The 18,457-nt window shown below is 36.5% G+C and overlaps 1 protein-coding gene across 1 annotated transcript; it reads left to right on the top strand.

The window, feature by feature from the left end:
- The first annotated feature begins 6,957 nt into the window (after positions 1-6,957).
- Positions 6,958-14,147, top strand: LOC126966749 (trypsin-1-like). Its single transcript, XM_050811020.1, has 8 exons — positions 6,958-7,290; positions 7,371-7,398; positions 7,586-7,757; positions 8,491-8,699; positions 11,099-11,292; positions 12,208-12,265; positions 13,657-13,701; positions 14,037-14,147. Exons 1-8 carry the CDS (start codon positions 7,252-7,254, stop codon positions 14,111-14,113), a joined length of 822 nt encoding a protein of 273 aa, XP_050666977.1. The 5' UTR covers positions 6,958-7,251; the 3' UTR covers positions 14,114-14,147.
- The last annotated feature ends 4,310 nt before the right edge of the window (positions 14,148-18,457 follow it).

Here is an 18,457-nt window from a genome sequence, read left to right as displayed (position 1 = left end):
AGTCAAGACTGCTTGCTTGTTAATTACCTAGTCACTAGTGTTTAGTAAGTTCTAATTACCCAGCCCACAGAGTAATGCAGCCGTTCTGTCAAGGCTTTTATTAAGGGCTTAGATTTAAAATAGATTCTCAAGAAAAAAATACTTAACCAAGCGTTATATATTTTTGTTCAATTTGTGATGGTATAAATGAATAAAGTGAAAACGTAGTTTAAGTTTTAGTACAACACAGCACATATGTTTAAAAGTAGCATTGTTGTTTTCTATAAGTAGAGAATTTTTTTTGAATCTTGATTTGGATCTTGTATTGTTTGCGAAATAAGAAAACTGGTCTGAAAGACTGGTCATACATCCGAATGAGAACTAAGGAAGAAATAAGCCATATTATTAATTGAAGCTAAGCCGTTAATGTGGCTCCCATTTGTTACAGACAAAGAATGAACAGAGTTAGATCTATCATCTTGATTTATTCTTCAATACTTACATAATTGAATTTTCAATTGTTCTCACCTGCCTATTATCAGTACTTTCCACTTGACCGCATACAACAAAGAGCAGCTTAATCATCGACTTGATGTGGAGTCTCTTACTGCAGCATTATCACGGAAAGAGTTCGGAGATATTGTTTAGAATAATACTTATAGTCGAATATGACCGCCGCATTCGACGTCTAAATGCGAAATTAATCCGCACTACAATATCTGGTTTACCACAACCATCGCACCAATTTTACTTTCGCACGACACGACACAAGTAAGGATATCATCCTCACCATCTGGATGTGTGGCGGTCCTCCACAGTGCGGTTTTCAAGGAGCTATCTTCCACGTACTACAAAGCTGTGGAATGAGCTTCCTTGTGCGGTGTTTCAGGGACGATACGGCATGGGTATCTTCAAAAAAAGCGCGTACACCTTCCTTAAAGGCCGGCAACGCTCGCGTGATTCCTCTGGTGTTGCAAGAGATTGTGGGCGGCGGTGATCACTTAACAACAGGTGACCCGTACGCTCGTTTGTCCTCCTATTGCATAAAAAAAAACCGTGTGTTTCGCAAGTTAGTTCTTGCTTGGCATAGCTTTTATATAAGAACTATCTGCTACTGTATTCCTGAACCAATATGGCTCAGGAACTGTTAAGTCTATAGTATCTTACCATCACAATAGCTGGCAACGCATCTTTTGCATTGATGATGTCCATGGGAGGCTGTTTTTCACTATCCATCGAATAAGCCATATGCACAATTTACAATTTATTTAAATAAAAAGATCTCACCTTCAACATAAGGGCACAGAATTCATAGATAGTTGAAGTACAGGACTAAGATGACTTAGAGTTTCAAGAGACCAACTGATGATTGTGGTCGAGACTCAAGAACAATGGTAGTTATGATATTTTTCAATTTGTTTCATCAAATTCGAGCTGGAAGCTTACGTGGTAGGAAGTAATGATGCAACCGCCCGTGGACTTTCGCAATAGATTGATAAGACTGAAGGTTCCTCAATATCGGTCCTGCACCGGGAAAACTGCAGCTGGAAATTGTTTCCAGAAAGTGGCTGTGCGAAGTAAAAAGTTGCGTAACACGCTTGGTTGTAGAATGTTAGTGGTCAACGTAATATGCGGTTCGAATTTGGCGCAAACATTACTGCAGGTAACGATTCGGCTGTTGATATCAATCTGAACAGCTCCTCTGAGCTGTCTTTGTAAATATGTGTTAGAAAATTTAAAGAGATATCTCACATCTCTACGCAACGCCAAAGAATCAATACGATTGGAGATGACTTGATCTTCGAAAGCTCGAGTCGATCGTATACAAGCCACTTGAAGAAGCTGATACTGGGGATCACCCGGCAAAGGTGGGAAAAGTTATGGATGTAAGGCTGAATTTGTGCCTCATAAAGTTGCTGGTGGTAGCTTGAAGTGAAGTACTGTTATCATTATATACTTTTTAGCGTATAAAGTGATTACCTGTCTTTAATTATATTTTAGGAGTGTATACGATCGTCGGAAAATATATCAATTGGATCAAACAACAAACTCAGGATGGCATGTATTGTGTTTAGAATATCTTACTTTAAATATCGTTAAAGTAATATTCACCCGTCTGAAGATGGTTCTTGTACAAGCAGACTTTTGATATTAAAATAGTGTCGTACTGGAATGTAATAAATTATTTCAATTAAAAAACTCCTTCCATTTATTTATTGTATACCTATTATTCATAAAACTATTTCTTGCAATATCTGATATCCTTTTGTTAACTACAAAATTTTAAATTATGTTCTCGAATAAATTGAAATTACGATAATGGACGAAACCCACAAGTTTTCCAAATAAACAGATATTACTTATAAATTGTCATTTTGGCATTTGCTAATTTAAAGTACAAAGCAAAGGAGCGTTCAAAAAATATTTTTTGTCTCATTTATCCAATACAAATTAAAATCTATTATAAAATATTTTTGGAAAGATTACAAATAAGAAAGATCTAGAAAGATTATGAGAAAAGTAATTAAATGTTTATATTAACACTATTTATTAACAATATTGTATAATTTTGCTTGTATTAATTAACACACAAGTTTGTTTGCTATGTTTAACATCAAATTAAAACTCCTTTCACCATTGAAAGCAATATAATCAGCGAGTGGCATGAGCTGGATTTTGTCCTTGAAATTAAGACATATGTCTGGACGGAACGTTAGGGTCGCTACAGATAAAAAGATTTACGGCGCAAAAGACGCGAAACAACGACCGAGTCACGGCAGCTTACGGCGTGGCACTCAATAGGTTTGTCTTCCCAAGATTGCTTAGCGATCGGGTAAATCGTGTGTATGTGTGCGTGCGTCGCTTCGGGCGCTCTAGTATAAAGTTGAATTACTGTATTGTGCCAATACTATGCAAGCGCTGTGTTTAGATCCGAAGAGAGCCCGCCATAGCTAGTGAAATCATTACCTACTATTATAAAAAAATACCTATAGGTACAAGTGATTTTTGGCTTTACACTGCAAAAACTATTAATAGCACATAAAATAAGCAGCATTTCATTTAGATAACTGAAGAGAAGAGTGCAAGGGCCACTAGTCACATATAAAATGATGATTATAAATTTTATATAAATATTATTATCATATAATTTTTTAGTCCGAGAATATAATTACAATGCAAGATTATGAGTAATAGTAGAAATAACAGAAGTAATAATCAAATACCAGTTTGGTAATATTATGTTAGTACCTAATTTAAAATCCCAACAAAAGCAACCTTTCATCATGTTCCATTAACCAGTTTATTTAAAAAGTGTAATATTTCAAAATCGCCAACTATTTTATTTTATTTTATTTTAATAACTTGTTTCACGGCCTTGACTTCAAGCCTTTTGAACTTGTTGTTTTTAGTCGACCTGTGCAACTTTGTAATTTATTTGTGTGTAGGTTTCTTTGCGATGTTTTAGGTTCATAACACACGGTGAAATACAAAAGCTACGAACTGCAAGTTCTAGTCCCTTTTCGAGTTTAAGAGATATTTAAATTCTCAATTTTTTTTTCTCTAAAACGTCATATTATATTTATCACGTGACTGGTTACGGCTGAGTATACAAGTAATAGAAATATATTTTTAACACAAAGAAAATTATATTGAAATGAAGTACAATACTCTAATTTAAAGTACGGTTGGCAACCCTATATACAAGTGCAACGCGAAATTTTCAACCAACCCGCAAACCACCGCCGCTTCGGAGTTGCTTGCCTCAATGTCAATATTTGTTTCGAATTTTGTATTCAGTCTATTGCAGACCTCCATTGAATACATTTTTAAGCTACAATTTAACTAAATACGTATAGGAAGGAAGTGCATGTCATTGTAATTCCATTTAGCGTGTTTTTTATAAGAATCCCAATGCCTACCAGATCCTCAAAACTGTTCAATGATAACTCTTCACTAAAGACTTTTATATGGGTTGGTTATAAACTGTCTGTCTGTCTTTCCGTCTTTACATTTCAATGGAATTAATGAATACCCTCCCAGGCCTTCTACTGACGAAAACAGTCCCATGATATCGTTGTCAAGTGCTCTGGAAAGTAGAACGACTCACATTTAGCCTTTGGGACACATAAAATTGATTTCAAACCCTTCAAGTAGCGCTATAATTTTGCTCGCTGTTATCAACCATTTTAGAGACCGCTAAATAATGGTATTAAGACTTAAAAATACCAAGAAAAAAGGACAATCCGACAATAATTATCAAAAAGTGATTTAGAGTAATTACGAACTATTAATGATCCCAAAAATTAAAACCGCCCTTTTTTTTGAGTTTAGTTGCTAACCGCCTTGAAGCACAACTACATACATTAATTACGTTTTTAATTACAACTGGTTCGATACAGTTTTACAGTTGTCCCGTGACAAATATGGCACTAAAAGTCACTAAGATTTATAGTTAATTTAACAGCACTATATAATTAAATAGATTTACTTGCGAAAAATTATAATTTTTCTTAAATACGAGTATTATTCCATCAAGTTAAAAATTTTAGCCTTCTATTCGGTGTTATTTTATGACAGTAAAGGACAAGACGAGCAGGACGTTCAGCTGATGGTAATTGATACGCCCTGCCCATTACAATGCAGTGTCGCTCTAGATTCTTGAGAAACTCAAAAATTCTGAGCAACACTACAATTGTGCTCGTCACCTTGAGACATCAGATGTTAAGTCTCATTTGCGCTGTAATTTCACTAGCTACGGCGCCCTTCAGAGCAAAACACAATAATGCTTATACATTACTGCTTCATGGCAGAAATAGGCGCCGTTGTGGTACCCACAATCTACCCGGCATCCTGTGCAAAGGAGCCTCTCACTGATATGAGTGTGGCACAAAGCGCGTCTATCTATCTTGCCCTGCTGCGGGCTTATCGAGAAAAGCAAAAGGACGGAAACAATAATTTTGTCAGTTTCATTTCTGTTTCTAGGTCACAATCTTCACATGCGACCAACACTTCTGTTGTGATCGTCATTCATTTGTATATTTTGCGTAAATAACAGATTTTTTATGCTAGAGGGGGCAAACTGGCAAGAGGCTCACGTTATGGGAAGTGGTGAAGTAGCCGCCTATGTACATGAAAACACATGAAAATTGACACCTGCATCATGCTAATATCTTGCATTCTACATCTGCGCATTTTGCTAAAAACTTCAAGCCTTGCACAGGCACTTTGTGGAAACAATTACCGGCTGCGGTTTACTCAAACCCACATGACTTAGGGATTATAGTATACTCCCAACTAAAAGGCAGGCAGCGCATCTCTATCGGTTGACTATTGGCTCCATAACTTTGAAGGGGATTGAGGTTATGGCAGTTAGACAGATCAGAGCGTACACTTTTTAGGAATCTAAAATCAAGGTAATCAGTAAGGTACAGGTATGTTCTTTCATGTTTGGGATTTGCTTCAGCGCAATAACCAGTTGTATCAGAGCATAGGTTTAAGCGAAATCGTGAGCAGATCTGCCTGCATGATTGGTGGTACGTGATTACCAGGATGTCATCCTCCAACTTCATTGAAGTCTTCCCGCAGCCAGAGAATGGATAAGTTCTGTCCTTTAATTATTAAGGACAGAACTTATATATATATATATATATATATATTGTATACTGATAAAGTCGTCAAGAATTGTCGTCATAAATAATAATAGTCTCCATGACGGGCTTACGTCATGGCTTATGGAGGATCAGGAGGTCAGGAATGATCCAGTGTATACCCCGGATAGTAGAGGTAAGATGTATCAGCCTCGCCGTCTCCAGATGGAGGTGGATGGCATTAGATCGAAGCCCTCTGATGTTGCAGAAGTCCACAGCGTTAGTGGAGGAGAGTGGTTTGAGCTTCTTGCTCTGTTTGCCTCGAGTCAGCACAGTTTTTCCCCTCCGGAGTACTCGGGGCAGACCGGGCTACTACTATTTTGTTTATTTCAATTCAAGTCAAAGTTAATTCATGTATCAATATCAAAGATTCTACCACCACTTTGGAAAAGTAGAGCAAGTAACTCATTGCCACTCTTTTTTATATTTGCAGTGTCAGCATTTTACAGTATATTTTTTACAATGTATGTAACGTGATGCACTAAAATTACTCAAACGTTTTGACTTACTTGTGTAAGTTGGGAAAAAGAAAAAAAAAAGAGATAAATTAAAAAAATCTGGAGGAGTAATAATAAAAGATAAAAATTTCTGAAGACAGGATCAACCAGGCACTACAAGCAGCGCCTGTTCACGAGTATCACGCATGGACCAGCCAGCTTTGAGGAAGGTTACACCCGACACACCATGCCGCCACGTACAGTTTCATCCAAGCGAGCATGACAAGCCTTGTCCCGGGAACTCAACTAAAAAAACTTAACAGATATTATGTGATATAATTGCTCACAAAATACCTCCTTATACTTTATTGGCTTATTTGGACGTGATAAAAAATTCACAATATTAGAAATGTGTAATATTGTGTAATTACACAATATACCATAATCAGTATTTAATTCGACCAAATCAGTTCCAATTATCATTCTCGGTACAAAGGCTCGGTAGAATTAATATTCTTTCAATTTTTACTGCTTTTCAATTTGTCCGGATTGTTGGAATATTCGTAAATTACGGGTGTAACCACATGGTAAATCCAGTAAGTCCTAATCCTACTAAATCACAAGACCAATGATGAAAGTATGGATTGATATGATGAGTTTGGTACGGAGAGGAAAACCTTTTTCGCTTGATATGTCGTGACAAATAATGATTGTTTTGCTAATTTTTAAACATATTGTGCCATATGTATAAGTTACAAAAAGATTTTAATATACGATCGATACTTTAATAATTAGTTGAGATTATGCATATTAATTGACATGGTCACTTATACCGTGAAATAAATCGATAAGGGAAAATTGTACAGATGTAGAACTAGTAAATTAAATAGTTGGCACACATGCGTGTCGGAAATAAATTACCAAGTATGACTTCTTTGTTTTGGTTGCATCAGTCACTACCATTTTAGGTGCTTTGATTTTTATTCTAAAGTAAAACGTAGTCAAAACGTCATTAGTGTGCAAAACAAAAGTAGGTGTTATGTTATCGTTAAATGAATAAAACCAGAGTATTATCGCGTGGATAATTCCTTTTGTGATAGACTCGGTCGGAAGCGTAATTAAAAAAGTGTCGTAGTAAGAAAACAGTCCTTTTATTCTGTGAATAATTTAATGTTTATCTTTTCAAAATGTTTTGCTTGATAATATTACTAGTTACAGCGATTCAGGTTTGTAGAAAAAATGTGTTAATGTGATACGGATTTAAAAGGTTTTAGATTACTGATTATTTAATGTAAATATTATTTAGGTGGTGCATTTAGCGGATTTAAATTGTCGTAAGTTTAATTACACATTTTTAATTTGTTTGTAAGTTATGAGTAAGGTTTGAACTTAAATTTTTGCAATATTTTATGTTCTTTGTTAGGAAGAGTAATCTTATTATTCTTAATCTTATTACTAATATAATGCTAGTATTTTACAATTTTTTTGAGAAAATTATATAGTACTATTTGGATGTGTCAGATTGTGGGAGACCTTCAGATGATACAGTATCAATGAGAATCGTTGGAGGCAGAAGGGCAGAACCGCACTCATATCCATGGACAGTTGCGATACTGAAAAATGATCGGATGCATTGTGGAGCTGCTGTTCTAACAGACAAGCATATTATAAGCGCTGGACATTGTTTCAAATGGTATGTCATGATGAAATGGTATATAAAATAATAATATTAATATCTGTTAAAAGCAAAGCAATCATGGCATGGTCGGTTATTGTGGTATTAAGAACAGTTATTTGAGCACGACAGATATTTTTATTTAATTTGATCATAAAGTGGCCCAAACAGCTATCAATCTTAGTTGGTAAATTATGTCCAGGCATGACACCAAAGATTGCTAGTATATAAGGATAAAGGTGTCTATTATAACGTTTAATAGCTGGTTCATCATCTTTGACTTTAAGGTTAATGTTTATATCTCCAGTTACAGTTATCGCTATATGGTTTTCTATGGTTTCTAAATGTGTACATACTTAATGAATATCTAAAAGATGTGGCGTCGTTGTTTGACGGTGACCTGTAAATATAGAGGACAATAAGTTCTACTATTTATTTGTCTTGCGTGAATTTTTAATGTAAGTTACCACTCCCTCATTCTGGTTAAGAAGTTGGTTGGTGTGAAACGAGTTATAGTCGTCAATTTACGGGATTGATTTATTGTTTTGTAATCTAAATTCTGTTAAAATAAGTCAAGTCAGGTTTATCGTTACCTGAAGTTAACCGAAACTTAAGCGTAATCTTAGAGTAAAATCATAAACCTACGCCATAGTTCTGCTAAACTCCGTCTCATCCAACTCAATGTCATTTTAGAAAATTTACTTTAAATTCAATGACTGCCAAAGCAGTAAATTAAAACATTCAATTTCAGGGACAATATACGGGACATGGAGGTACTAGTAGGTCTTGACAACCTTGATGAAATGAAAAACGTTGAAAAAAGAAATATATCTTCAGCTGTTATTCATGAGAAGTTCACTTCAACAGCAGTGCGAGATGAAAACGATATAGCTATTGCAACGCTGAATGCACCCGTTCAATTCAGTAATACTATACTACCGATCTGTTTGCCAAAGCCAGGTATGCATTCCTACTAATGTTATAAATTTAGAATTTTATGTTTTGTTATTTTATTATTAGCGTACGAAATATAGAAAGGTCCTTTTATTGCCAATATCCCTCATTTATTCAAGATACAAAATCCATTATGCAATGTTTTTCACGCACTCACGTAATGTTATTACCTTATGGTTTAGTTGTTCCTTATAAATAGAATTATAGCGAAGAAATATTTGTAGTTACGTCTGTTATGAATAAACTCTCAAAATCTACCCGACTGATTTTGAAAATTCTTGAATTTATTGCTTTTAATACGATGAGAGTTTTATTTTTGTGCGTTGATCGCTATAAAGTCTCCCTTTGTCGCATCTCATCTACTCTATTCACTCCTCTATATTTATTTTGAGCGACATCCAGTTTCGTGCTCACTTGGAAAAGAGATGATGTACTCAATAAGGCATGACAGCTGTACTCCACTACAAGCCACTGCCAAGGCGCAAATTCGGCTTCACATGTTCAAAATACGTAAAAAAAGAAATTAATTAATAAAAAATCAGATTAATTATTGAGTACAATGGATGCACTTCTCCAAACACTATAATACTAATATTTTTGCTATCAAAAACGACGTTTTGGTACCAAGTGAAGGTTGCGACTTACAAAAAAAAAGAAACTCTGACAAAGACTCTTAATATTATTTTTATCATTTTTATTCCTAACAGTTTTTGTATGTTGGAATGTCATTTATCCACGGTATTATTATTTACTTGTCATATCCAGGTAGGTATGTACTTCATCCTAATAAGAAATAGATTTCTTACAAATATTTTGCTTTACTTGATCTCTGTTTATTCTCTGTTGTAGAGGGAGAAACAAATGAAGCCTTTGTTTAATATTTGTAAAATTTCAATTTCCCAGAGAAATAAAAATTTATGATGCTATAAATGATTAAAAATACATCTATTTAATACTAATGAGACTACGAATTCAATTATTGTTCTTGTGTAGCAATAAATAGTTACATTTTTCATGATTTGAATTTTATGTTCCTATGTTAATTGTTTTTGATAAGACGCATAAAGTTTAAATGTAATAATGTTCAGTTATTATGAGTCTTGCATAGCTCTTAAAGAAAATTATATTGCTGTTTCTGCCTGGGCATAGTCGTGGGCAGGATATTCTAGCAAATCATTTTTTTCGCGATAGGGTTTCGCATCGCATCTATTATATCGCATTTATTCATGTAGCGAAACCAATAGAGTATATTTCTCTCTCAATCTCAACCGCTCTCTCCTTTTGGAAAAAAATCCCACATTTTCGTGTCAGTAATATTATTATAATTGCGTTTCATCCGTAAAAATTGTACCCTCATGCACCCGTGCAAAGAAGTTTCACTTCAAAAATTAATGATTGAATATTAATTGAATATAATATGAAAAATTGGAAGTCTGCTTTGGGAGCTTCGCTTATACGTTCTCATGTTGGGATTGTTTTGTAGAAGTTATTTATCATATTTTGGGAGGCCAAATTCCAGCATGGCACTGGACGCTTCTTCCAAACATTTCGCCTACAATCTTCACCATCTGGATGGTCTTCTCAATAAAGCTTTATTAAACAATTTTAAAATATGGGTCGAGATATGAGGGACTAGGAGGGCAAACGAGTGACCCACTTCATCATCATCATCAGCCGGAAGACGTCGACTGCTGGACAAAGGCCTCCCCCAAAGATTTCCACGACGATCGGTCCTGCGCTGCCCTAATACAAAGTATTCCGGCGATTTTGACCATAACGTCGGTCCGTCTTGTGAGGGGGGCCTACCAACACTGCGTCCTCCGGAACGTGGTCACTTAATGATAAGTGGTGATCACTTATCATTAAGTGAACATCAGCATCTTGCGCCATCAGGGAAATCACTGTTCCAGCTTTCTAGGAGAGAGATTTTTTCTAATGGGAGGAGAAGAACAAACGAGTGTATCTGATGGTATATGATTACTGCGGCTCATACTTTCTTGTGACACGAGGGGAATTATAAAGGGCTCCGTGGTGAGAGCCAACACTTTTTAAAAGATGAAATTAAGAAAAATATTTTTACAATTTTATGGCTGATATCACTGGCTGACACTGAACAGGGTCTCCTAGTGAGCCATCCAAAGGAATTAAATACATTAAAGGTGCACAAGCCATGTAGACGTATTAAAATACGAATTCTTTCAAATACCGCATTAGGAACATAGATCTTATATTAACTCACTGTAGCCAGTAGTGATTATTTACCAAATGTTGTGTTCCATATCTGACCGGTGAGCATTTAGTACACTGAGTCCGCTAACCGCATTTGGTTGAGTGAATTAAGGTCGATGCCTGAATAACAAGAACCTCGGTCTTACCTCGTTATGAATGATGGTCAAATATTACAGGACAAGATTTCTCAGGAAGAGTGGGTACAATAGTTGGATGGGGTCGCATCGGTTCTGAGAAGATGTCGTCCAAATTTCTACTTAAGGCAACTCTACGGATATTATCAGATGACGAATGCATGAAGTCAAAGCTATCACAACACTTGAAGCCAACTATGATGTGCGCCTTTTCTAAAGGAAAGGATGGGTGCCAGGTAAATAATGATTAAAAAGGTCTTTGTTAAGTCATACGAATGGACGGGGGATAGGTATCACTTGATGATGGATTGTTGCATTTAGGCGTAGGACATTTTTGCCCTGTGTTTCTCCGGGGCATAAAAATAATAGGGAGGTCCCAGATCCAAGGGTGTCGTAAGAGTCGACTAAATGCATTTACCAGTGAGAGGCTTCATCGCATAGGATGCCGCCTAGATTATTTATTGATTGTGGTACCCACAGCGGCGCCTTTTTCTGCCGTGAAGCAGTATGTGTAAGCATCATTGTTTTCGCTCTGAAGGGCACCGTAGCTAGTGAAATTTCTGGACAAATGAGACATAACAATGTTTCTTAGCTCAATTCATAGCTTCGGATGAAACTTGGCTTCATCATCAGTCTTAGATTACAGTTTATTGGAAGAGCCCATCGTCTCCATAGTTCAACCGGCTCCGGAAAGCTAAATGGGCAGAACAAATATAAAGTAGTAGGTAATAAGAAACAAGCAAACATTTGTCTGTTACATAAATTTATTCTTATTAAAAATTCATTCAAGAAAATGTACTATGGCTGCTATTCGAGATGGTGGCTTCGAAATACTTGCCCCTAGTGATTTCTATCTATTTGCGAAGTTGAAAGATTATTAGAAAGGAGAGATATTCGAATATGATGAAGCTGTACTTTCTGCAGTGGGTGAATATTTAGGTTTGCAGTAGGAAGATTTTTTTGAAAAAGGAATTTTTATTTAGAAAAAAGATATTCCAAGTGTATTATGTTAAAGAGTGACTTTTTCGAAAAATAAAACTAAGATTATAGAATAAAAAAAGACTTACCGGCAACATTAACATTCTCACTTCTTGTTGAACTACTAGAGACTCTTACTGACTATCGTGATCCTCTGTTTTATATTTTAACAGGGTGATAGTGGAGGTCCGTTTTTAACCTTCGAACCTGAAGGGAGATATGTGCAAGCAGGTATGTATAATCGACTTAATAAATCTTAATTACTTCATAAAAAAGATCATCTGAATTTTACTGGGTTGGCCTACCGAAAAAGCCCCAGTCCCAATAACATCCTAGTTAAGTTAAAGTACAGACAGGTTGCACATGAGAACAAGGTAATTAGTTTGTTGAACTTAGGTACACAATAGTAAATAAGAACTAAGTAAGTATGAAGGTACAGAAATAGAACAGAAATGCTAACAATATTATAGTTTTAAAATCTATTTCCGCTATTGGTGGTCGCTAAGGAAATTGTTTAGGCTTATAGTATTTTCTTTAATTAACGCGAATGTTACACATTTAATAAAACAGTTTTTAAAGTTTAAAACGGGTGTTATTGTAACTATGTTCTTTGATCCAATAATCTAAATTAAAACCCAAAACAACACAAAAAAGAAGAGGACACTGTTAGTAAATTTTGCCAAAAACCAATCGGTCTAGAGCAAAGACCATCCGAGGCAATAAATGTCGATAAACTTTATAATGATAACTCTACTCCTGTTAACCGCCGTCCACCTGAAAACGTGCTCTGAACAGGTCACGAAATGTCGGGTAAGCTTAAAAAAATAATAAAAAAATTTAACTTTTACGTAAAAACTTATTAAACAACACAGTTACAATTACACGCGTTTTAATCCTTTAAAAAGTGTTTTATTTAAATGTTTAGCTCTATGTTGCTCTTATTAGGAATTCCAAAAAAACAACGTGCAATCTTTATCAGCATCGAACTAAATGGTCAATTGTGAACTCTTTTTATGGAAATTTAAGATATATGTGTGATCACCTCCGCCCACATTCTCTTGCAACACCAGTGGGATCACAGCAGGGTTGCCGGCCTTTTTAAAAGGTGTATGCGAAAACCATGTACTTACTCAAAGAAAGTTTATTGGGGCTAGAAGCGTTTATTAAATGTATGTGTATGAAACCTGCCTATTAGTTTCTCTCTGCGCTTTTGTTTCTTACAGGAGCCTATACTTATGTCAAATACTATCTTAAATAATCCGTGGTTTACGTACTGAAATTTTTGGAGACATGTGCGTTACCTAAAAATAAAATATCTACATTTTCGATGCATTGTGTATTGAAATTTCACCCGCACCGCGTTAATGTTTGGCATGGCTTGACAATCGCACGCTTTACTATAAATTATTCCTGGCCTCGCAGTCACTTTCAGGAATCAGCTGTACTCTTTTAATATAGTATGTCCAAGCAAATACAGGACTTGTGAACATTTAATATTGATTTTAGTTCCAATTTAACTAGAGCTATTACAACTATTTTAGTTGTAGTAAATATTCGATATTAGATAGAGCTCTTCTTTGTTTAATAATGACAGTCAATAATAAACCTCCCGTTGCTAACAGGTATTGTTTCATGGGGTATTGGATGTGCTGACCCTAGATATCCCGGTAAGACCTTTTTTTCTTTTGAATAAGTATTATTTTACAAAATACTGTAGATACCCTTGAATAATGATTAACGTGTACTAAATCTTTAAAAAATGACAATGACAATTAACATAATACTTACATAAATTACTTATATTTATGAAGGAGACACAGGTAAATATTGTAAGTAATTTGGGTGAAAATGAATAATTATGGATTGTACGTGTTCAAAAATGAAATAAATCAAAATAACCAAACATTTTCATTTTTATATTGTTTGTATTTGGGTACCATAAGGCATCACAAAGAATTACGTTAATACAATTATTTTATTATTAATATTACGATATTTTCAGGTGTTTACACAAAAGTGAGCAATTATATTGATTGGATTCAAAAAAACATAGCTGATGGTAAAACATGCAATAACTAGTAAATAAACAAATAAAGATTTTTTAATAATTCAATCAGTATTTTTTTTTTATTGTTTTATAGATTATATAAATCACAAACTTATAATAATATAACTACTATCTTTTATACATACTAAGCGTGCGAGAGAGAAGAAAATCTGTAAAAGACATACAGAAAGATAGAAAAGGAACGCGAATCTATTGTTACTGTAACCGGCTTTGATTGATAGATAGCCTTTATGAGTTGTAAAGTGATATAATAAGATTGTATAATTAAGAGGCAGTTGTTATGAAGAACCTTTTATGAATATTTTTACGGAAATTGGCAGTTGTAATAAGTCGTGCCTGACTATGTTTGCAGCTCTGGGGCGATATATAAAAATATTATTGCCAGCATAAGTATAATAACTTCTTCTTTCTCAGAGCGCCATTTGTTTCCGAAGCGGTAGTAGTATCTAGTATATTAGAAATGACATCAAAAATAATTCTAAAGGAATCAATTTTGAGAAAATAAATGCCTTTTATGTGAAACCAGTGTGAAGTAGCCGCCAACTAAACCGATGAATAGGTGATCAATTCCTCATCCATCCACCACAATATGACAGCGATCCTTCAGGAGACATTAGGACTGAATACTGATTTTACTAGAGTTACGGAATCCCGAGCGTTCTCGCTTGGACCACCTGTTATATTCTAGGGAAGGCATATTCTTCGCTGAGACCAATAACTACAAACAAAACAAAACTAAAAACAAACTACAAAATAATAAATACAAACCAAAAACGTTCCACATTTAACTTGGACTTTTGCCATTGCATTAGGAAGCTCCAAGCAACTAAAACGCGTACCATACATATCTAGAGAGGTGATGATCGTTTGTATGCTAAGCATAAAACACACGCAAAAACAAATTCCGTTCGGCACCGTCTTGGATGTTCAGTAAGCTTTTGACTGCTTCTGGCTTATGGGCCTACTTTACAAATGTTACCCTACTCTTTCTTCATCACCCTAGCCTCACACCTAGCCTAAGAATATCTGTAATTAATCCCATAAGTAAAGGTTATCTCTTAAAAAATAACAAATTGTAAAGAATATCTAGTTTATTATTGGTTAGATATGTTGAAGCGAGATCAGTTTTACAACATCGAGGCTACATAATTGTAGGGTTGAGTCATTTGTATTCTCTACAACAAACTTACTTACCCACATCAGAAAATGTGACTGTCGGCTACATACCCTGCAGCGAACAGTTGCAGTATGTATCACGTATAGCTAGCTAGCAGATAGCTAGATAGCTAGCACTAGCTAGCGAAATTTTTTTTTTCCATTATTTAGACCTGCGATCAGTCCTCAAGACTATAATCAGGTGAGTTGCAAGAGGTTGAGGTTTGGCGAGGTGGAGCCATTGCCCCATTTCCCCTTAATTAAGTAGCACATGGGCTCTCTTGAGTCTTCTAATCGGATTTTGCTGCAAGAGTATACTGGATAGCGGGTTTGGGTGAGTTGTCAAACGAGCCTTATAGTTGATTGAGTATCGTTTTACTTCGTCAAATATGGTTGGGATTTCCAGATACTCATGGATTTCCGAGTTTCGAGCTTACCAAGGCGCCGATGAAAGTTCCCTTAGTATACTGTTTTGAGCTCTCTAGTGGCACATGGTAAAGGGCTCCTGTTTCCGCAATTAGACCGCTTAATTGGGTCCATTTTGCGTGCTCTGCAGGCACATAAAGTTGGATTTGCTGGCTGTCGACCACAGTTGGATTCCATATGTCCAGATCGGTTTTATTAAGGAGCAATATACCCTAAGTTTGTTAGATAGCGATAGGGCAGACTACCGAGAAGCCAGAGTAGGTTTTTGAATCTAAATTTGATTTCGTTGCGCTTCGTTTTTATATGGTCTTTCCATACCATCCTACGGTACAGATAAAATCCGAGGTTTTTAACGCAGGTTGATTGCGGCAGAGTGTCAGAGCCTAGATTGACCGGTGGACAAGTTTTCCGTCTTAGGGTAAATGTGATGTGGTGAGACTAAGGAGCGCTTGCTTTTATGCGCCACTTGATCAGCCAAGCATAAGTGGCATCGAGCTGAATTTGTAAATGTCTGGTCGCTTCATTGGGGTCACTGTTACAACTGAGGAACGCCACATCATCGGCAAAGGTTGCTACAGCTGCTTCTGGTGATTGGGGTAGGTCACTTGTAAATATGTTATAGAGAACTGGACCAAGTACGGAGCCTTGGGGTACTCCGGCCCTGCAGCTGAAAAGGGAAGATCTTGCGTCACGGAGCTTTACTTGAAATGGCTAATAGGGCGATAAGACAAGACTTCGGTAGGCGGCTTACCAGGCTTATGGATCATAACAATTTGTGATATTTCCAGAGTGCAGGAACATGCGAGGTTCTCAATGTGGCATTGACAAGGATGGTCAAAAAGGTAATGCACTTCTTAGGAAGCTCTTTCAATAGCCTGGGGGCGATAAGATCAAATCCAGGTGCTTTATTAGGGTCCATTTTGGCTATTTCTCTAGTGACCTCTCTTGGTGTAGTAGGTCTCAAAGGCAGGCATAGTTGCAGGTCTTGTCTTAGGATTTGGTCTATTTCTGGATCTTCTGGACTATCTATATTGTTGGGTTGGAATACGTCGGCCAGGTATGTAGCAAAGGCCTGAGATTATTCTTCGTCAGATCGCGCCCATGTATTACCAGATCTTAGGTCCAGGTGGAGAACTCTGATGCGGCTGTGGGAGGTACTTTGTTGCCTTCCAGAGGTTGTGAGTCCCGTTTGAATTAGGAGACATTCTCGCCAATCTCTGAGTAAGCGATTCATTTACGGCGTCGTCCAGTAGATATTTAAGTTCTTTAATAGCTTGATTTAGTCTGGTTTTGTCCTCAGGTTTATGAGTTGTCTGCCAAATTCTACGAAGGCGACGTTTCGCAGCGATTTTTTCTTTTACTGAAAGAGGGACCGATGCCACTCGCGATGTGTCTTTTAGCTCAGGAGAATTAGACCAAGCCGCCACTTGAATAAGACTTTTTATATAGAGGCATGCGTCGTCTACTTCTTCCTTGGTTTTGAGTGGGACATTAAGGTTAAGGTTAGATTCAAGGAATTCCTGAAAAGATCGCCAGTCAGTTTTGTGATTGTGGAGGTAGTCGGTATGGATGTCACTGGGTATGGCCACTGGACTAACCGGCTTGCCTTTATGATAGTGTTCTGTTCGCTGATACCCTTTGTGATAAAAAAAGTCTAGGAGGTCAGGTATTTTGTTGCTGTCCGTGGGCCAATACGTAGGCTTTCCAGTTCACATAGCTAAAAGGTGATTGGCATCGATACTCTTTTTTAGTTCCCAGCCTCTAGTGACTGTTAGTCTTGATCCCCAGTATGAATGCTTGGCATTCCAATCGCCACCAGCAATGAATCGGTTGCCCAATGACATAAAAAAGTCAGTAAACATTTTCTCTGTTATTATGTGCCGCGGTGGACAGCATATCGCAGAAAGGTTAAGGGATCCAGAGCGATCTTCCACCCTTACATTAGTGGCTTGGAGATAGGGAGCCGTAGTAGATTCCAAGAGGCAGTGCTTTATGTTATTCTTGATAATTATTGCGGTGCCTGCATGGGCTCCACCATCAGGATGACAGGTGAGGTACACGGAAAATCCTGGAATACATATTCTGCTTCTTGGTGTTGTGTGTGATTCAGAAATAAGACAAACGTCAAGCTTGTTGGATTTTATGAAAGTCTCTAGTTCGTTTTTATTAGGGGTAAGGCCGTTGATGTTCCAAGTGGCAATATGTAAAGAAGTCATTTTGTTAGTTTGGAGACGAGAGTAGTGATTAGACTCACTAAAGAGCCAATTTGTTGAATTAGGAGGTTCATTTTATCGCTTTGTTTAAGTAGAATATCTTCCAAGTTGTTGTAGGATTGTTGATTTGATTGGGTATTATTTCCATCAGTATGCTGAAGCATAGGTGTGTTGGTGAATGGGTCATTTAATTGAGGTTTGGTCGAGGTGGAGGTTGGGTTGATTGGCAAAGCTGTGGTAGTTGAGGAGGGGTTGCGTGTTTCTCTTGGGGTTACGGTTTTATTTCTACGGGCGAGGATTTCTTTGTATATTTCACAGCCTTTGTAATTAGCTGGGTGGTTACATGAGCAGAGAGCGCATTTAGCCGGTATGGTTCTATCTTTCTTTTTGCACTTCGAGGTTTTGAGACTTTCTCTACATTTGACACACCTATATGGCCTCATGCAGTTATTCTTCGAGTGACCGTAGCGCTGGCAACGTTGGCATTGAACAATACTTTTAGACTTACGAGGATCCTCTATCTTGACTTTTTGGTTAAATATATGGGCAATGGTCTTGACT

This window comes from Leptidea sinapis, chromosome 11 (assembly GCF_905404315.1).
Source record: "Leptidea sinapis chromosome 11, ilLepSina1.1, whole genome shotgun sequence".
Classification (NCBI taxonomy): Eukaryota; Metazoa; Arthropoda; class Insecta; order Lepidoptera; family Pieridae; genus Leptidea; species Leptidea sinapis.
This window is presented reverse-complemented; position numbering and strand designations above follow the sequence as displayed.